Raw genomic sequence first — 21379 nt, forward strand, 5'->3', positions numbered from 1 at the left:
GCTTGTTCCTGGGACCAGAGCGGGTCTACGTGTGCGTGTTTATGCGCCTGGACCCCGAGCATGCCGCTTAGAAGAGGCTCAAATCTGCATATTCATGACTGTTGTGTTTTTTTTATTTGTATTTTTTTTTCCCCCCGACAGGACGGCGCCAGTTTTGACAGTTAACCCCTGAAAGAAGGGATGAAATATGCGCAGAAAGGGTAGGGAGGGGAAGGCTTTAATTTGGGCTCTTGTCATTGGGGAGCTATTTAAGGAAGCAAAATTAGGATCAGATGAAGTTCTCCCGCTCTTGGAGCCGTCGCAGGGAAGGGCGGCAGCCATCGCCTGACGCTTCTATCAGAGCGGCATTACGGGGTTGCCTTAGCCCGCCGAAATCCCCCCGTGAAGGGGAGTCACAGACACGCCGCACCATGGTGGGGAGCTCTGAAACACGCGGGAGAGCATGTGTTAGGGTGAATGCGTTCATGACCGAGTTAAAGAAGGGGATGATGAAGGGGAAGTGTTTGAAGGAGAAATGTGGTCGCCTGGTTTGCTCCTCAGTGGGGCCCTTGTTTTTCACGCGCGCTGAACGGAAGCCCCTCAAACACAGCGGATCACTTGTCAATGACATCATCAAAGCGAGCCCTCTAATTGATTCCTGCTGCTGGGTCATATCCGTTGTACACGAGACGTCTCCCCGCCCACCCAGCTACCCATCCCCCCATTCTGTTCTTCTGATTGTTGTAAATTGTTTTATGGAAAAAACGTGCCCTTGGTATACTCTGTCATCTTGCTGGCCCTGTAATTAAAAAGGATGATTTCTGTACTGCGAAATCCAGCCCCGTTGAGGTTTTTCACAGAATGCTGGAAATCATCCTTGTTTGTATGCTGCGTTGGAGTAGATATGTGCTGGCAGACAGACAAATCTACACCCAGATGCTCATGCATATGGACACACACACACGCACACGCACACACACACACACACACACACACACAAAGGCATGTAAACACACATGGCACAGGTCGTATACACGCTTGGAACAAAATGCTTCCATTCCCTGCCTGTCAATGTTACCACTTTTACCACATTACCACTCAATCATTTTCCCACCATACACCCCTGCCTCTTTTCCTTTCACCAGCTTTCTCTCCCTCTCACTATCCCTCCCACCACCCCTCTCTCTCTCTCTCTGTTGAATGGGACAGTTTCAGGCTTAAATAGAAGTTACCTCAGTCCAGTGTCTCTGCCACTGTGGACCCATTCATTGCCACAGTAGCTTAGACTCACGACCATACAGTAGGCTACTGTAAACCTGGCGAGGGTGACAGTCTGATATCTTTCCCCGAAATTCTGGGAATGTGCTTTTCTGATAAACTAATGGCTTCTTTGACAAATCAAGGTCTAGTGGGCGGTACTCCAGCCAGAGCTGGCTGCAGAAGCCAAATAAATCTCTGAGCAGCAGCATAAAGCTGCTTGCTAGACATCGCTGCTCAGATTGCTGGAAACCAGTCTCAAAAAATGTAACGAACTTCCCTTTAGTGATGGAGCGTCTGGGGGATCGAGACCGATGCTTACCGTTGACATCGCTGAAATGTCTCCAATTATCACATTTCCTGAGTCAGCCACGTCAACTTTACTGTGTGTTGAAAATCTTGCCATATAGCAGGATTAAGCACGGACTTTTCTGCACCGGAAAGTGTTTTTTACACTCTAAAATGTGATGAGGTTCATGACTTATTAACGGAGCGAAGCGAATAAAAGCCGGGGGTGTTAATGCGCGGTAATCGCTACTGACAAACAAGTGAGCGTCTTTTAAGCGGCAGGCAATTAGAGCTCGCGCTGCTCCAGCCGTCTGGGATGGAGAACCGGTGCGACGCGACTTCCAATCCTCAGATCTGTGAGAGAATTTTTTTTCCTGAGCGCAATGCTCTCAATTGAAGTTTGAGAATAGAGAAGTGGAAGTAAGGGAATACGTGGCTTTGTCATCTGAGATCTTGTGATGTTATTTATTGATTTATTTATTTATATTACTGCCGATCTTACTCTTTCGTGCCCGTTTTGTTGACGCTGCAGATGATTATTTTGTGCTCCGTGGCTCTCTCCTGATAGTCGACAGATTTTCACCCGTTTTTTCTCCTGACGTGAAGCCACAGAAAAAAAATGCGAATTTGATAATGCACCAGAATTTATTAAAATAGCAGACATGCTCACTAGGAAAGATCGATGAAGCCGACAGCAGTTCTGCACGAGTGCAGAGACGGGTCAGAAATCAATGCCGCGTTCAGATCTTCGCATGGCTCAAAAAAGGATCCTTCTCGGGACTAATTGATAGATCTACATACAGAAGGCCAAAGAGATCCATCTTCAAAAATCCATACTGACATGGGGAGTTATAGGTAAATAACATCACAGAGATTGACTTATAGGGTCTACTGTATGGGCTCATCGCCAGGGGATTGTTTGTTTTAATCCCTGGCGGTAGGCTACAGTTTTGCCACGGCATACTAATTACTCGAATAAATGCAGAACTTTATAGGCTAATACACAGGTAGTGGTAAAGTGGTGCATATTCTTGGGCAAACGTGAACGGGATATAGATGCACAGGCCTTATTGTGCATGGGGCTCTATTGTGTGGTTTTTTGTGAGTCCGAAAGTCTCTTTCCTGAATTTCCATTGCAGTTTTTGTTTCGTGTGGGTTAGGAAAACTGTTTTTTTTATTCTCCAGAAATGTCAGGAAACGGGTGAGAAATATAACATGTATGTGCTGAACCACATTCCTAGCCACCGTTTCCAGGAACTGTTCAGTCTTCTTGAGGGGACAGCTAGGCCACCTGAGCTGGGAGTTGGGGTGGTGTTTGTCTGGGGCGTAAGTGGTAAACGAGGCTTGTCATTTATGTCCCAGACAATACATTAAGCTCCAAACATTTTTTAATGGCCTGATGTTCTTTTGGATTAGTTTTCAACACCTGAACGGGGAATAAACAGTATTGTTGGTCTGGAAAGTAATTATGTAATTTATTGGACTGTGGCCGTTTTTGTACTTGACTAATTGATTTCAACCAGCCAGTGCCCTGGGACACCTTGTAGCGAGATAGATAGATGGATACACTGTAAATCGATAGATAGATAGATAGATAGATAGGTTCAATTTAAAAATTTGACCTGCTACTAACTTTTCAATTACCAATACTCCTGTTGATATAACAACTATTACTGTTTTAATTAATATGAATAATATTTATTTTCTGCTATATTAATGATTTTATGTCTTTAGGAGTATAATATTTACATGCGGTGTCCCAGTATAACAGAAAATATGGACCTGCTTTTTAATTTATGGCTTACAGAGCAAAATATAAGAACTGTGCTCAAGGTTTTGGCTCGCGGTCTCCCAGCCAATGGTCAAGCTGTGTTTATGAATGGAGTTCAATTGCGAGGTCTCGGTCTGCGCTGACCGCGACCGTTGCTGACCTTCGATATTAAATCTCCGGGCGCTCCTCCAGAGGCACCTCCCTCCTGCCCTCGGTCGCATTCTGATACGAGCGCGGTCGCCGCGTCGGCCAAGCTGCATTCTCCTGCGCGGTGTTTACCGCCATCTGTGCAAACAGACGGACGTATGCGCGCGCTGTTCCGCGCTCGCGAGAAGGCTGCTTCGCGGCTCCTCCGGTGGAGATTCTTCGTGTGCGACAGCCCGACCGCCGCATCGTTTCCAAGCGTTCCTGCTTTTGCCGTGAAAGAGAAAGAAATTCTGTCTGTGCCTTTTTGGGAGGCGCCAACATGGCCGCTGCGATGTCGGCATCACCTGTACGTATTTGGCCCTGTGCTGGTTTGGTGAAGTTCTGGTGGTTTTCGAGCGCCGTGAATGAACATCCCTGTGGTGAGGACTACAGCAGATTATCTATTCAGATTGTCTTGCCTGGTTCACCTGATAAGCACCATGAGTGCCTTTGAAGTTTGCCTTGGGCTAGCGCTGAGCGCACACTGGCAGGATAATGCAGGTTTTTTATTCTTTGTCTTATTTTGTTCTTTGTTTCTGTTAGCGTTTAGGGTGGTGTGCAGGGGCGTCTCTAACCACAGGTATTCCGTGTCCTCAGCAGATATTTAGCTTTGTGTGCCTAACGTTGACAGTTCCCATTGTTGAAGGAAAAGCTTGCCCTGATTTATGGTTTCATCCTGAATTTCTGCAAGGGCCGGTGGCTAAAAATACATTTAGCTACAATGCCAGCCAGACTGCACTAAGCCTTCCATCACCTGCTTACACATAGAGGTAGACCCTTTGCCTGGCCACAGTCTTAGGGGGCAGATGACCTGTCAGGGGTGGGCATGATTAAGTTATTTGTATATTTTGATAGTCCAATATTGTATTTGTGCTACAATGACACGGAGGTCACATACCGACCGCAGACCCCTGGGATCGGGGTGGGTTAGTGATCGCGGTTTTATATGAAAATGATCAGATATATTTATGGGGGGGGGGGGGGCACACAGCCTGCTCAGGCCAGTCCATAGCGACAGGTCTAAGCGGGGGTTCAGAGGACAGGAAGAAAAAGCTCACGACAGTCTATTTAATATTTCACGTTCAGAATATATTTTCAAGTTGTAATTTATATTAACCAAAATGTTTCCAAATACCGGTGTGTTTCTGAATCGGTTTGACAGCGTTTGCGCTAGCCCTCGTTTGTGTCCGGCTGCTGCTGCCTGGCCGCGGCCGGACGTGGTTGAAAGGCCACCTTCGCACCTCCGACGTGAGAACGAGAGGAGGGACGCCGCGCCCGCTCGGCGCTAACGGCTCCCGGCGCGTCCGGCGGGAAGCCGAGACCGCGAAATGTAAAGCCGCTTCGTCTATTCTTAGCATCGGCAAAACGTTAAAGGAGAGGGAGGGGAGGGGAGGGGAGGGGAGGGGAGGGGGGGAAAAAAATCACCTGGCTGCATTCGAGCACCCCCCTTCCCCCTCCCCCTTCCCCCTCCCCAGCCCCCTGCTATGTAATTAACATGGAGGACGGAAAATGATATTTTTGCCTGCCCTGTGGAGCCGGCTCTGGTATCTGCAGTATGTTTCACTTGGCCCCCGCTCTGCCGAAAAAGCGGTGCCACGCCAACCGCCCGGCCGTGCCTCTCCGAGCCCGGGTCCCATAAAAATGTATTTTTGCAAATTTTGCGAGCTCTTGAGCGTTTAATGTCGTCTTTTATCTCCGGTCGCTCTCGCTGATCTCCAGGGGTCCGGTGCTCCTTTGAAACGCCGTGTTCTCCTGGTCTTCCCGAGGGTCGTGTTTGTGCAGTCGAGGTCGGATTGATTTGCGATGATATCTAACTAATCTTTTTTTTTTCGGTCGTATGATCCAGGTCTGTTACTCTTGAGGATAATTGTTTGATGCGGTTTCTGCAGTCAGTGTTTTATGGCAGTATTTTATCCTTATTCATATATATATATATATATATAATTTCTTTGTTGTATAGGGATTTGTCTGCGGGAGCTGGGGTTTGCAGTGTAGAGTTTTGTTTGTAAGCGTTGGAGTTTATGCATTTGTTAGCTGTGTGGGGTTTTGTCTGTTAGAGTTTTGGTTTTAAGGTTGCTTGCTGGGAATGGTTTCATCTGAGTACTGGAGTTTGTCCATTTGTTTGTTGTGTATGCTTTTGTATGCAAGAACCGGGTTTTATGTAGGCCTATATGAGCCAGGTTACATCTTTCTGCTTTCTGGAGTATTGTTTGTAAGGGTTCACAGGTTTACATATTTGTTTGTTATGGGGTTTTGTCTGTGAGAGCTGGGGTTTGCGCATTTGTCTGATTTGTTGGGATCTGTAAGGGTTGGGGTTTCCACGTTTGTTTGCCATGTAGTCTTCAATGTGTAAGAATAGGAGTTTATGCATGGGTTTGCTGTATATGCTTTGTATGTAAGAGTTGGGGTTTACACATTTGTTGTGTTGTTTTTGTCTGTGAGAGTTGGGGTTTACACATTTGTTTGCTGTGTAGGCTTTCATCTGTGAGAGTTGGGGTTTACACATTAGTTTACTGTGTAGGGTTTCATCTGTGAAAGAGGGGTTTACACAGTAGTTTGCTGTGTAGGGTTTCGTCTGTGAAAGAGGTGTTTACACAGTAGTTTGCTGCGTAGGGTTTCGTCTGCGAGAGCTGGGGTTTACATATTTGTTTGCTGTGTAGGTTTTTTTGTTCCATTGGCTCTGATGAGGGGAGCAGGGTGTAAAAGCCGTGCAGTAGGTGGGTAATTACAGGATTTCTGACAGGGTGGTGTGGGGGGGGGGCCTAGTGGGGGGGGGGGGGGGAGTGTAGGTGACATGATGGGTTAAACACCGATCTCATTGTCTCTGCAACAGGTGCTGTAGATGGAGGGGCTTTCCTGTGTGTGTGTGTGTGTGTGTGTGCACTCGCGAGACACAGACAATGGAGCGAACGTTAAGCTCCTGGCTCCCGCCCCCCCTTGATTAAACGACGCAGTGCATGCTTTATCTATCCCAGCCAGCTTTGCCTAGACTACCTGCCACCTGCAGCTGCACCTGGGGGCACCTGTACCCTGCTAACACAAGTCACACAGGCCTCTGAGCTGTGTGTGTGTGTGTGTGTGTGTGTGTGTGTGTGTGTGTGTGTGTGTGAAAGAGAGAGAGGGAGGGGGGGACTCGGTGGAAAGGAAGGGAAGAGGATAAGGATAAGAGCAGGATAGAGGGAATTGTGAGAGCCGAGGTGAAGTGTGATCGCGCTGCTCCTGCTGAGGGAGTCTTGCTGAGTCAGGTCTCACTCTCCGGACTTCCTGCCTGCTGCCCTATCAGCAGCAGCAGAGTAAGTGAGACGGGCTGGGGGTGGGGGTAGGGGGTCTCAGAGGAAAAGCAGCTGCGGCCAAGACAATGAGCATGGACACAGCATTACCGCAACGCCCCCGCCCTTACAGAACCCCCCTGCGCCCCCCCTCCGCCCCCCGCCCCCCCCGGGCGAGGCTGGGCCCGCCCGGTGTGAAACTCAGGTCAGTCGGGCAGTCGCTACCGATCCCAGAGCAGCGGGCGTCCGACGCGCTCAGGCCCCGTGTTCTTTAGCGCCTTGCCCTGCGGTGGAGCTCGCTGACCGGCCCTAAATGACTAGAGTACGGTGGTGTCGCAGTGGGGAGGGGGGAGGGAGGAGGGGGGAGGGGGGAGGGGGGAGGGGGGCGTTGTGCGAGCGGTCGCGAATCCAAAGCCACGGTTATGAAAAGCAACGGAACGCACGCTCGCTTTTGCACCCCCCCCCCCCACCCCACCCCACCCCACCGCCCGACCTGCTCTGCTGGTGGCGGTATCGTGCTGGGGTCGAGCGGGCGCGGGTGGCGGCGGGGGGTTGAGTGGCATGGAGAGGGGCCCAGAGGTGGGTGTGTGGGCAGAGTTTTGGGGTGTGGGTGGTGGTGGTGTGGGGGGGGGGGGGGTGGAATGGTTGGCAGCTGGCACCGGCAGGCCTTAGGGGGGGGAACAGAAGTGCCTGTGTGATTCTTCACCGGGTCCCGGAAGGGGTGAGTCAGGCCAGGACGGGTCCCGCTCAGCCGCATTACAGCAGAGCCTCCTGGGACGCTGGGAGCTGACGGGGGACTGGGCCAGGCGGAAAGGGGGCGCTGTGGTTTGGAGGGCGAGGGGTAAGCGGTGAGCTGTCTGCCGGGACGGTGGCTCGGGGGGGGGGGGGGCGGTTGGGGCATTGTCGTAGGATGACTCCGTAGGTTTGATTCATCCCCGCATGACATGGCATGGGGGGCTTTTTATGGTTCCTTGTTGTTTCGGGGTTTGAGGGGGTGAGGGTTGTTTGAAGGCATGAGGGGGAGCCTGTGATGAGGCAGCAGTCCTTTAGAGCCCTAATGGGGCCCTTGTCTGGGCTCTGAGTCACAGTTGCACATGTCCCCTGTGTGAGTAACGCTCATAAACACACCGTGGAGCCGCTGCATAACCATAGGTTCTGGATCTGAGCTCAGCAACTGCTGCTAGATGATTATTCTTGGGTTTGGGGCTTTGTGTTAAGCACGCGCGCACACACACACACACACACACACACACACACACACACACACACACACACACACACACACACACACACACACACACACACTCACTCACTCACTCACTCACTCACTCACTCACTCACTCACTCACTCACTCACACACACACACACACACACACACACACACACACACACACACACACACACACACACACACACACACACACACACACACACACACACACACACACACACACACACACACACACACACACACACACACACACACACACACACACACACACACTTTCTCCCTCTCTGTCACACACACACGTACACACTCAGGCACATTCTCTCACATTCATATAAACACATACCCACTCACAAATTTAAATACAGACACACAGGTGCCCATTGTTTCCTTTACAGATGAATCTGAGCGGACTTATGAAGTGCTCACACACACACACACACACACACACACACACACACTGGAAGGAGGATGATCCGGCTGACAGAAACTCCCTCAGAGCCCTGCTCACGAGGTTGGGGCTGCGGAGGGGGTGGGACAATGCCCCTCTGTGTGTATGCACCCAGCCCTGCCCTGGCTCGCATGGCCCAGACACCGCCCTCGGGGGAGGGGGGGTCGGGGGGGGGGGGGGGGGGTTCGACGTGAGACTGCCCCAGCTCCTGCTCTGCTCCCGCGGGGTTCACAGGCTCTTAAAATGTTTCGTTTTACTGTGCGAGTGGAGGCGCCTGCTCGTGAGGCGCTGGTCACTGGCTGGAGAGAGGTCTCTCTCACTCTCTCCCTCCTGCCCTTTCTCTATCGCTCTCTCTCTCTCTCTCTCTCTCTCTTTCTCTCCTGCCCTCTCTCTCCTCAGCCTCTCCCCTCTCTTTCTTGCTGTCTCTCCCCCCTTATTTCTCTCTCCCTCTCTCAGTTCATTTCAATTCAGTTTCGGTTTGGTTTATTGACATAAGAGAAAATATTTATTTTGACACAAATGGATTGTGTACTTCCGCATTTAGTGACTGCTCTCGCTTTTTTTGTGTAGCCAAGGTTAGTCACACAACTTTTTTTTTTCTTTTTTTTTTCTTTTTTTTTTTGTCTAGCTGTGTGAGAACTATGGTGGTAATCTGCCTGAAATATGAACTTTTTCATTCAGTTTTGTTTCCAGCCCTACTGTGGGAAGTGAGCACGCTCTGTGCAAGGCCTTTAAAATGACATGGCTTCTGTGCTAACATTTGCTACATTTGCTATACACTTCTCCCACAGCCAGCTAATCTGCACTGCGTGTGAAAGATAAGTGTATCTGAATTGATGTCGAAATTGTAGCTGTTGTCCAGCTCCTGTGTATGAAGTGGCTTGACAGGAAAGTCTGGCAGCTAACTAGCTAGCCTGCTAATTCATTTAGCCGCAGTGATGCGTTTAGCTGACTGAGCCGTCGGTGATGCTGATGCTCTTTGACGAGGCCTGCGGCGACATTGTCTTTGTGCGTGCTTGGTATGCGTGGGGATACAGCCCAAGGGCATCCAGCTACAGACAAGCTAAATATGAAGACCTAAAAAAGCAAGACCAGGCTAATCTGAGCTACAGATGTCTATTGTTGTTTGCAGTTTGTGGGGCTGCAAGTATGTGTGTGTGTGTATGCGTGTGTGTGAGTCTGCATGTGTGTGCGTGTACGTGCGTGTACGTGCGTGTACATGCGTGTATGTGCGTGGGTGTGTGTGTGTGTGTGTGTGTTGGTCTCGACACCCTGTAGTGAGAAACCACTGTGGAAGCAAACCAAACTAGACCAAAAGCACCGTCTTCATTCCTTACAGTCTTTTTCTGTCTATCTTTCTCTTTCTCCCTGTCTCACCTATCTCCCTCCCACTCTCCTCTCTCTCTCTCTCGCTCTTGCTCTATCTCTCTCTCTTGCTCTATTTCTCTCTCTCTCGTTCTTGCTCTATCTCTCTCTCTCTATTCTCGCTCTATCTCTCTCTCTCTCATTCTTGCTCTATCTCTCTCTCGTTCTTGCTCTATCTCTCTCTCTCGCTCTATCTCTCTCTTTATTCTCGCTCTCTCGCTCTATCTCTCGTTCTCGCTCTATCTCTCTCTCTCTCATTCTTGCTCTATCTCTCTCTCGTTCTTGCTCTATCTCGCTCTCTCTCTCTCTCTCTCTCTCTCTCTCTCTCTCAGCGCTGGTTGGCGTTGAGGTCTGCTTGGCCGCTGCGTTTGGCCGTGGGGGGCACGGAGCACGGTTGTGGCGGTTTTCTCCCGCTTCCCGAGCGACCGCGCGGCCGGCTGACCACCCCGGCCTGTGGCACCGCCTTAATTTGCACCCTGGGCCCTCTGCTCCCGTCCGCTCCGCAGGCTCCGGCCACCGCTGCTTAATTTGCACCCTGGGCCCTCTGCTCCCGTCCGCTCCGCAGGCTCTGGCCACCGCCGCCTTCTCCAGCCGTGGGACGCTCGCTTCGCGGCTCGCGCACGCTCTCCCAAGCGACCGACCGACCCCGGCGCGAGACGGAGAGGGTGGGAGAGGCCGGGGGACAGATAGAGGAAGAGAGCGGGAGACAGAGGGAGGTAGAGAGGGAGAGAGGAAGAGGAGAAGCAGCGGAGGATTACACGCTCTGCTGCAGCCCCAAACAGTTTACGCTTGTAAAAGCAGCTTGAGCTCCGTCCCAGAGAAAGTTCGCTTCTCGAAACCTTTCTGTCCTTGTGTGTTTTTTCTTTGGAGTATATTTTTCTTGAGCGAGTGATTTGCGTGCGTGCGTGTATGCACGCGAGCGTGTGTGCGCGGCTGTGTGTGTGCGCACGTCCCCGTCGGAGGGGTGGGGGATGTGGGGTTTGACATTTATTTCGCGGGAGGAAGTTTGCGGTTAAACTGTTTCTGTGCTCGCGTCCACGTCCTCCCCCCCCCCCCCCCTTTTCCGTGTAGTACTTTAAAAAGCCTCTGCAGATGTGGAAGTCATTCCAACAGGGCCCGGGAACTCAGAGCAGAAGGCTTTAATGCCTGGAGCTCTGGGGTCCCACCCTCAGGGATTGTGGGTAATTTGTGCCGTGGGCACGCAAAAAGAAGGCTCTCCCAGTGCAGCATGGGAAAGGAAGGGTGGGGTCCGCTCATAAATGAAGCTCCTGTTTGATGGCAGCTCAAAATATCGTTCAAAAAAAAAAGGAGGATGTGGGACGAACTGTGCATTTGACGGAAAAACAAATTCTCCAGAATGTTGGGTTTAAATATTTTTCTAACTATTTATTTTTGTAAGTTTTTTTTTTCTAGCAAGCTTTTGCTTGCCCTGTCTGTGAAGCTCACATTCCCTTTGTGTGTGTGTGTGTGTGTGTGTGTGTGTGTGTGTTTCTTCTATAGTATCGCATACTTTTCATTCTTTCATATCTCTCTTTCATATACAGCAGCATTAAATAAACATCCAGATGCACAAACACATGCAGTCCCTCACGCACCACACTTTCAGCCAGTCTGGTGAGCCTCTCTCTTTCTCTCTAGCTTTCTTTTGCTTCCGCCCTCCCACTCTCTCCCTCTCTACCTCTTTGTCCCTTTGTCTCTCTCTCTCTCTCTCTCTCCTCATCTGTTTTGGGTGTTTCTAATAGTGAGAATTGATTGCATCCACATTGCAGTTCAAAGTGGTATTTGATGATGAAATCCACTAAACTGTTTTAGTGTGGAAGGGGTTGTCACTTCACTTCCAAGAGCAGCAGGTTTCACTGTGTGTGGCCCCCGGTCTCTGTAGCTGGACGGAAGTAGCCCTCTGCGCGCGCTTGTGTGTGTATGTGTATATATATGTTTGTGTTTGTGTGTGTGTCTTAGAGGGGCAAGTTTTTATCTAGTGAAACAGCTGTAGAGCTTAGTATGTTGATGTCAAAGATGGAAAAGTCGCTATCTCTGTCGCCAGTTCAAAAGCTTGTGCCCCTCCCCCAGCAGGAAGTGGAGGTGGCTGTTTGTGGACAGGAAGTTGTGCTTGTGCTTGATTAGAGTGGAATGGTTTTGCATTATAGGCATTTTTTTAATTCATTAAAGTTCAGTTAATATCCTGAATTGACTGGAATGGAATTGACCCCTGGTGCTTGGCACAGTATACACCCAGTAAAATGTTCAGTGTTGACAGAGTACATACAGTATGAGTCCAGTTGGGACTATGTGTTCTGTGTAAGAGTTGACTTAACACTGAACATTTTACTGAGTAGCTTTTTAGGGTTGGGGTCTGTGTTGAGGGGAGTCGTGATAAATACTGCAGTTGCTGTTTTGGTGTGGGCCGCGCGGGGAGCGCCCCCCAGTGGATGTGCGGTAAAGCCGCCGCTGTCAGTTCCCACCCCCTCCACCCACCTTCAGTCTGTGAGCTAATGCGCCTCATTAACGCTGCATCTCCACCTAGCTTAGCTGCGCCGCGCTCAACTCTAAGCTCCCAGGGAGCGTCTAGACTTCACTGTCTGAGCCGGCTTTACTGCGTGTGTGTGTGTGTGTGTGTGTGTGTGTGTGTGTGTGTGCGCGTGCGCACTTGCGCGAATGGTGTCAGTCAAATGAGCTGGCAATTGAGCGATTACAGTGAAGACTGGGTGTGGAGGTCTTACGCAGGGGAGGGTGTGGGAGTGTTTCTCTCTTCCCTTCTCTTTCTCTCTCTCTCTCTCTATCTCTTTCCCTTGTTCCCTCCTTTCCTCCAGTGCGGCCTTGTAGTACCTGTAGCCCTGCATTCCTTCCCAGCATCCCCGTGTAGTGAGCCCCCTGTAGCCCAGGTTGATGCTCTTACTTCGTGAGTCACTTTGGAAAAGAGCAGCTGCTAAATGAATGTGATGTAAAGTAGTTTAGCAGGTTAGATAATTACAGTGACTTCCACAGCTAACACACACACAGTGCCGTCAGAAAGTTTTCACCCCTCATTGATTATTTCACATTTTGTTGTGTTAAAAAATTAAAATGTAATTAGACTGAACTTTCCTCTATACTCCGATATAAGCAACTCTATCATGTCAAAATAAAATATTTAGAAGTCTTCAGAATTCTATTGAAGGTAAAAATCGGAAAATGACAGAATTGATAAATATTCTCACTTTGTATTAACCTATTTTAGGCCAGGTGTATTCCATTATTTAAATAGATCCCACTAAATAAGCAAACCAGATCCACCATTGTTGATTTTGAACCAGGTACCTGTCTGTGAAACTTTGATATTAAAGTTTTATGAGGAAAAAACTTGGAGGCTATAAAATAAAATGATTGGCAAAGCTTTGAACCTTTCTAGGAGCCCTGTTAAGTCTGTAGCAACAAATTGAATTTAAAAAATGGCGCTACCCAAACACTGCGAAGATCAGGGTGTCCTACCAAACTAAGCAAAGGGATGAGAAGGACAATTATAAGAGAAATGACCAGGAGTCCAGCTACAACATGGACTGAGTTGGAATAACCAAAATCAACAATCTCTTCAGCACTTTACAGATCTGGCCTCTTTTGAAGAGAGGTTTAACGAATGCCAATTCTGAGAAAGGCCAGCATTAAGTCATGTCTGAAGTTTACCAGAAGCCATGTGACACCCCCCTCCTCCAGTGTCATGGCAACTGGGAAGCTTGTTGTCATCAAGGACAGAGTGGGTGGAGCCAAATACCAGCAAGTCCTTGAGGGAACCTGTTTTGATCTGGAAGGGTTTTTCATTATGAGAGAATATTAATGGTACAGCAAGACAATGACCCAAAGCACATGGCAAAAACTGCAAAGGAATAGAATAAAGACAAGGAGGTCAGTATACTGGAATGGCCCAGCTGAAACCCAGACTTAAATCCCATTGAAAATCTGTGGTATTACCTGGAAATGGTTGTCCACCCTCAGACTATGTTGGATTACATTTAGGAATAGGCAAAAATTATATAAATGTGCAAAGCTCATACGGACATGCTAAAGAAATTCTGAAATTCCTGCTAATATAAAGGCCTACAAAGTATGACTCTACAGGGTGAATACTTTTGTAAATGAGAAATGCAAGCCTTAAAAAAAAACATTTCAGTTCATTGTAAATATGGTGAATTTATGTGTAATGCTTTAGGACTATTTAAAATTACAGTGTAGTGCGACAAAAAAATTCAAGGACATGGATACTTTCTGAAGGCAGTGTGTATGTGTGTGTGTGTGTGTGTGTGTGTGTGTGTGTGTGTGTGTGTGTGAAATTTGATCAAAGGAGATCAAAGGGGCGGGGTATAGCAGAAGCGCTTCCTTTGCGGATTCATACCTGCAACCTCTGACTTACATGCCCAGTTCCCAAACCATTATGCTAGTACACAGCCACGCCCGTAACCACACCTCCCACTGTCCTCCTTCAGTCTGAATTATCTGTACCCAATCCCTGCCCTTTAGCTGTCGAGGAGCACATTTCACTTTTGTGAAAAGAACATTTTGGGGGTGGGGGACTGCCTACAAGACCCATCTGGCAGCGCTGCCGCCAGCCTGATTAAGAATGCACACAATACACAATGGAGCCTCTAAGCGTAGATGCACCTGGGCCCTTCTGACAACCTGTGAAAATAATTATAACTTTAATAACCTTAATTTATTCAGAACTTTCCTGCAGGATTTTTGAGGATGCCTTACAGAGATTTTAAAGCACAAAGGGTGACTGGAATGAAGAACTGGAATATGCTAAATTTATAACACAGCTATTTCACAATTGTTTTAAAGAACGTATTGCGTGTAGCAAATTTATTTTCTATAAAGGGACAAAAGAATGTACATCATGGGCAAAAGGCAATAATCGGGAACAAAACAGTGATAAAAATGAAAAGAGTTGACAAAAAAATTAAATTTGAATAAAAAATAAAAGACGGAAGGGCTTACGGTGCAGTGAGTCGTTGCCTCCCACGGTCAGCTGACCACAGTCTCCCCGCTCCGGCCTCGGTCAAGGTCGGCCATTAAAACGCTCACAGTATAGAGAGGCTGTGTGTGTGTGTGTGTGTGTGTGTGTGTGTGTGTGTGTGTGTGTGCGCGTGTGTGTGTGTGTGTGTGTGTGTGTGTGTGTGTGTGTGTGTGTGTGTGTGTGTGTGTGTGTGTGTGTGTGTGTGTGTGTGTGTGTGTGTGTGTGTGTGTGTGTGTGTGTGTGTGTGTGTGTGTGTCCGCACGCATGTTTATATATAACCCCTCCCCTCAGAATAACCAGGAAGAGAGCAGTGCTTGAGCTCTGCTGCTATTCTCATGTGTCAGGGCCTGCTGGCCTTCTCCCAGTCCAAACTGTGAGTTTAGCCTGATGGAGTTATAAATGTTCTCCGTGGACCGGCCCCAGAAAGACTTCTTAAATTTGTTATTAATGGCCCGGAGATCCGTACTGAGTTATTATTATTATTATTCAGGGAATTGTACATGTTAGAGTGTGTGTCTGTGTGCATAGGGGTGGGGGGAAGGGTTAGGGGAAAAAAAGTACATGAACAATCCAAAAATAAGAGGAAAACCCCTTTCGGCACTGTTTATTTAAGTGAAAGTTGTCCACTGGCTATTTTGATTTGAGTTCCTGGAACTCTTATTCGGTACATATGTGCCAGTAGGACTATTGCCTGTGCAGTGTATGTGTATGGGCATGCCTGTGTGTACATTTTCATGCACTTTTGTGCATAGGCATGTAATTTTGGAATATGTGCGTGTGCGTGTGAATGTGTGAGTAGTTTCCTGCACTCCATTGAATGACGCTTTCAGTGGTCGATAGCTTCTGATAGCTGGTAGCATGTGTGCTTCTGTTTAATTTGGGTCCTGTTTAAAATGCTTGGCCTGTTTTCAGGTCTGGAAAGACTTTAGTTTTGTTTCTTTTTTTTTCTTTTTCTTTTATTTTTTTCCAACTGGCAGAGCGAATGCAGTAGTTAGAAGAAGAAAAAGAAACGTGAGCGATCACAGCCTTTGGACTTCCTGCAACAGGAGCCGCTGCAGACTGCCAGTTTGGGAAGGAGGAAGGGAGGATGTTAAGAGGAGAGTGGAGGGGTAGGGTGAAGGGGGAGTGTGGAGAGGAGGGTGTAGAGGGAGGTAGGATGGGAGGCTTTAAGAGAAGAGGGGAAGAGTTAGGGGGAGAGAAGAGGGGAGGGTGTAGGGGGAGAGAGGAGTGAAGGGTGAAGGGGGAGAGGAGTGGAGTGGGGAAAAGTGGACAGAAATGGAAGGTGGAGGACAGCCAAACAGTTTGCCATGGAGAGGAGAGGGGATGGGATCTAGAAAGGACCCCAAGTTGCCTCTCTCTGGCTGGGGATGTGGAGGACCTTTGCCAGGCTGGTCACATGTCAACAGCCCTGATCAGTCAGTGAAGCTGAGTAGCTGGAAGCCAATGGGAAATTACAGGATCTGCTTGCCGAAGTTCAACTAATAGTATTCTGGAGACGGGTCAGGTCTGCCTCAGCCAATCACAGATGCAAACATATGTGGGGTAGATGTACACAAGCATATTATGGGTTGGATTGGGCTGGGGGGCATTCCAGCTTACAGACTGGAAATGAAACGTATAGAAGCAGAACCCACACCAGTGCTGTTAGCATGTGTTCACTTCAGGGAGGCATCTGTGTGACTATTTTGCGGCTTGCGTTTGTTTAGTAGGAAAAATACATTGAATGCGATTGGGTAACAGTCCATTGTGCTGTTACACAGCATGACCGAGTTATTGGAACAGAATCACAAGAGCTGGTTCTCGACTGGAGAATTGGTTGTCATTTTGCTTCAAGGTCCTCTTCTTTCCCAGAAATGTTTTTTTCGAGCAGAATTATGGAGGAGGGGGCATGTCGGGAAAGTGCCGGTAGAACTACCGTGCCCATCTTGAGTGATGCTGGAAGGCTCGCTTATCCTGATGCCACGGCAGTCTGCTGTACGGGGGCGGTGGACTCTGTGTATTTCCGACTGGGCCGCACAATTGAGAGTTTTTACATTTGAAAAATGTTTTTCTTTGGAAGTGCGGCTATTTCTGCCGACCAGCAGGGGGACCCACTGTGTGAAAGTGCATTTTTGGGAGTGGAGGATGATTTTACCATGTGTGTGTACATAAAGTGCCTCACATTGAATTGCATTGTAAGGGTCACCTCTTTAGTATATACGTACAGTGGTCCAACACTTCATCAGGATTCAATTTTGAAGTAACACTGAGTTTACTTTCTCTTGTTAAAATTAAATGTTAAAAAAAGGAGCTCTGTGGATTTCTTAATATCAGACCTAGTTGTGATTTTTTATTTTTTGTGGCACAGGAATCCGTTTTTGTTTTCAGGAGTTTTTATTTTTTAAAATGCTTTTCGGTATTAGGTTAGTTTTATGGCCATGTCATTTTTCAAATATAAATCTGATTTTGAGTTATGTATGGGCTCTGACCACTTCCCTAAAGGCTTTGTGTGTATGTGGTGTGTGTGGAAGGAGGGGGGGGGGTGCATGCCGCGTGTGTGTGTGTGTGTGTGTGCGTGTGTGCGTGCCTGCGTGCATATGTGTGTGTGTCTGTGAACACCTCTCAACCTGGAAGGGATACCAAAACTGAGCTCTCTGTGTTTACAGTCTCACCACCCTCCTACCCTCCTAGTCCCATGCCAAGCCCACTCACTGTCACAGAAATAATCATGGCTGCCACACGTGGCCCTGAGGCCAAGCAGCCCCCCGTCTCCCAGCCACAGACTCAGTCAATCACTCACTCACTCACACACTCACTGACTCACTCACACACTCACTCATTCACTCAGTCACTCACTCATACACACACACTCACACACACACACACTCATGCTCGCATTCAGCCACCCACTCACTAACTCACTCACTCACCCATGCACACTCAAACACATTCTATCACTCACTCACTCATACACACTCACATACGCTCACACACACTCACACTCACTCACTCACTCACTCACTCACTCACTCACTCACACATCTCCCGCCTTGCCGCCCCGCTGTCCTCATTATAAATAAACAGCCCCATCACAGGGTGTAAATATCCTGCTAAATGTGGAAATCAGGGCACGGGGGGAGAGAGAGGGCAGGGGGGCCCAGGGACGGGGGCTGGGGTGTGCGGGGGGCCCGGGGACGGGGGCTGGGGTGTGCGGGGGGCCCAGGGTGCGATGGCGGTTTTGGGCAGGAGGCGCCTGGCTGTGGCTGTTTGAGTGGCAGAGCATTGTTTAAAATGGAAGGGGGGGGGGGGGGTGTCTGACTTTTTGCGTTATTCGGGAACAGAGAATGCTTACCTTGTTGGGATTTTAAAGGGAAACTGTTTTGCATTATTTATTATTTTTGGGGGTTTTTTTTTAGGAAATGCATTTTTTAGGACATTTTTCTGCCAGTTCAGAATTTATTACACAGTAAAACGGGTGTAAATATAGTGAGATAAGACAGCCGTGGGTATTTGGTGAATGGTTAAGTTTTAATAGTGTGTTCGTGTGTGCACAAGCTTGTGAGTTTGAGTGATGCCTGTTTGAAGGTATCTCTCCTAGCGCTTGCAGGCATTCTACATGCCTCTTGGAGGTATCTGGTGATGAAACCACACACTGTGCTCAGCGCACAGTGTCAGAACATGATCAATTTCCTTTTGTTGTAATGAGTGTCCTTTAGTAACAGTATACTAAAGGTCAGGTGCTGGTATATCTGTGTTCTCTGCAGGTGTATATTAACTGTGTGGGTATGCGTGTGTATCTGTGTGTGTGTGTGTGCGTGTGTGTGTGTGTGTGTGTTCTGTGCAGGTGTGTATGAACCCTGTGTGTGTTCTGTGCTGGTGTGTATGAACCCCATGTGTGTGTTCTGTGCAGGTGTGTATGAACCCTGTGTGTGTGTTCTGTGCAGGTGTATATTAACTGTGTGGGTATGCGTGTGTATGTGTGTGTGTGTGTGTGTGTGTTCTGTGCAGGTGTGTATGAACCCTGCGTGTGTTCTGTGCGGGTGTGTATGAACCCTGTGTGTGTTCTGTGCAGGTGTGTATGAGCCCTGTGTGTGTTCTGTGCAGGTGTGTATGAACCCTGCGTGTGTTCTGTGCGGGTGTGTATGAACCCTGTGTGTGTTCTGTGCAGGTGTGTATGAACCCTGTGTGTGTTCTGTGCAGGTGTGTATGAACCCTGTGTGTGTTCTGTGCAGGTGTGTATGAACCCTGTGTGTGTTCTGTGCAGGTGTGTATGAACCCTGTGTGTGTTCTGTGCAGGTGTGTAAGAGCCCTGTGTGTGTTCTGTGCAGGTGTGTATGAACCCTGTGTGTGTTCTGTGCAGGTGTGTATGAACCCTGTGTGTGTTCTGTGCAGGTGTGTATGAACCCTGTGTGTGTTCTGTGCGGGTGTGTATGAACCCTGTGTGTGTTCTGTGCAGGTGTGTATGAACCCTGTGTGTGTTCTGTGCAGTGTGTATGAACCCTGTGTGTGTTCTGTGCAGGTGTGTATGAACCCTGTGTGTGTTCTGTGCAGGTGTGTATGAACCCTGTGTGTGTTCTGCGCAGGTGTGTATGAACCCTGTGTGTGTTCTGTGCAGGTGTGTATGAGCCCTGTGTGTGTTCTGTGCAGGTGTGTATGAGCCCTGTGTGTGTTCTGTGCAGGTGTGTATGAACCCTGTGTGTGTTCTGTGCAGGTGTGTATGAACCCTGTGTGTGTTCTGTGCAGGTGTGTATGAACCCTGTGTGTGTTCTGTGCGGGTGTGTATGAGCCCTGTGTGTGTTCTGTGCAGGTGTATATTAACTGTGTGTGTGTTCTGTGCAGGTGTGTATGAGCCCTGTGTGTGTTCTGTGCATGTGTGTATGAACCCTGTGTGTGTTCTGTGCAGGTGTGTATGAGCCCTGTGTGTGTTCTGTGCAGGTGTGTCTGAACCCTGTGTGTGTTCTGTGCAGGTGTACCTGAAGGCTCCCATGATTCTGAACGGCGTGTGTGTACTCTGGAAGGGCTGGATTGACCTGCAGCGGCTGGATGGGATGGGGTACCTGGAGTACGATGAGGAGAGAGCGCAGGTACGGTATCCCGTGTGTGTGGGTGTGTGGGGGTGTGTGAGACAGAGAGAGAGAGTGAGAGTAAGAGTGTGAGAGAGAGAGGTCCCTAAGTGCTAGGCATCATGAACTGATATGAGGCTGGATGACTACTTTGTTCCCAAGTTTGTTACATTTTTGATTGTGTTTTATTCTTACTATTTTTTTTCTTAAAAAAACACATTGCCGGTGTCAGTGCATGATTTGTCTGCCCTGCTTTAAAAAACATTACAAGATTGCAGGTACTCAACACTTATTTGACACAAATAGAATTTAAGTACTGTGAAATTTAATTTCATTATTTTGTTTTGTGTTTTAGCAGTGAGCACAGTTTCTACCTAGTGTGACTGATTTTAAAATCCTTTTTACTGAGAAGAACATATTGGCTGGCCGGTTAGCTAAGTATGAGCTAATGTAAGTTGGTCAAGTATATATCATGACGTACAGTAGCTGCCAGTGGAGCCTGTTTGAAGTAAAAATAGCTTTGACTTGACTGTACGCTTGCTTTTACCAGAATACCGTAGAATAGAATAGGACAGAGTTTAGTGGAGTAGAGCATTTATAGCACAGGAGAGTACACTCACAAGAGAGTTGTTGTGAAATTGGAGGTATATGGCAGGTATGTATCATTTTGTTGAACTTTTTAAACTGAGTGGGTGTGTGGAGGGGCGTAATCAGCGACTGTAGCACTGCACTGCAATCATTTGCAAATATTTTGCAGTTGATGACACACAGTCTTTAAACATACATTATGACATCATAATTAGTCCATTCCTTTTTAACCATGCGAGTTAATTAAGGAATGCTAGGATTAAATTAAGCTTGGTGTGCACCACAACCCGCAAGAATTTGTGAAATTTATGCATGATAATTTTCTAAGCTGGTTACTTCAATATCTGGGGGACAGCTGAATCAGAATTTGTGACAGTGTGTGTTGACTCGTCTCAGATTGAAGAACTAAATTTGTGTCCTCTTAGCATTAATGTTGGAGAGTAGTTGTGACCCAGAACATTAAAATGGTCACCGTGGGGATAAAAAGTTTTTATTAATCTCACCGAAACAGTAAATTTAAAAACTATATTAGTATTTTTTTTCATTGACACTGTCATTAAGAAAAATGACATATTTCTCCTGAAAGATCCCAAAAAAAAATGTTTTCGTGATACTGTACTGTGAATGCTTCCATGTCATTCTGCTGTCCTGGGTCTCGGGTACGAAAGGTGGGACTTTCTGTCAAGGTGCATATTTAGCCTGGTTTTTGACAAGCAGTTACTCTGACAGATGTCTTTTGTAAGTGCTGTGTGTTCCTCCTACCTGCAGGAGGCGTGTGTCAGTGCACATGGCAGAGTACCGTGGTTATTTGTAATTTTTGTGCCTCGTTGTGACATTTAACTTACCTGCGTCCTGTCCTTGTGTCTCCATCTCTGTCTATCTGAATCCTTTCTTCTGTCTGTCTGTCCCTGTCTTGTTGTCTGCCTGTGTGTGCGTGCACGCTTGTGGGTGAATGTGTAAACACATT

At 48.0% G+C, this 21379-nt stretch overlaps 1 protein-coding gene across 2 annotated transcripts in view; it reads left to right on the forward strand.

Annotated features, from left to right (window-relative positions):
- Positions 1-21379, forward strand: part of cbfb (core-binding factor subunit beta) — a 34992-nt gene that overhangs the window by 7974 nt on the left and 5639 nt on the right. For both annotated transcript variants that reach the window (XM_035419187.1, XM_035419186.1), the window contains exon 4: positions 19729-19845. In XM_035419187.1, coding sequence (XP_035275078.1) covers positions 19729-19845 — 117 coding nt within the window. The remainder of the gene's footprint in view (positions 1-19728; positions 19846-21379) is intronic.

This window comes from Anguilla anguilla, chromosome 5 (genome assembly GCF_013347855.1).
Source record: "Anguilla anguilla isolate fAngAng1 chromosome 5, fAngAng1.pri, whole genome shotgun sequence".
NCBI classification, from domain to species: Eukaryota; Metazoa; Chordata; class Actinopteri; order Anguilliformes; family Anguillidae; genus Anguilla; species Anguilla anguilla.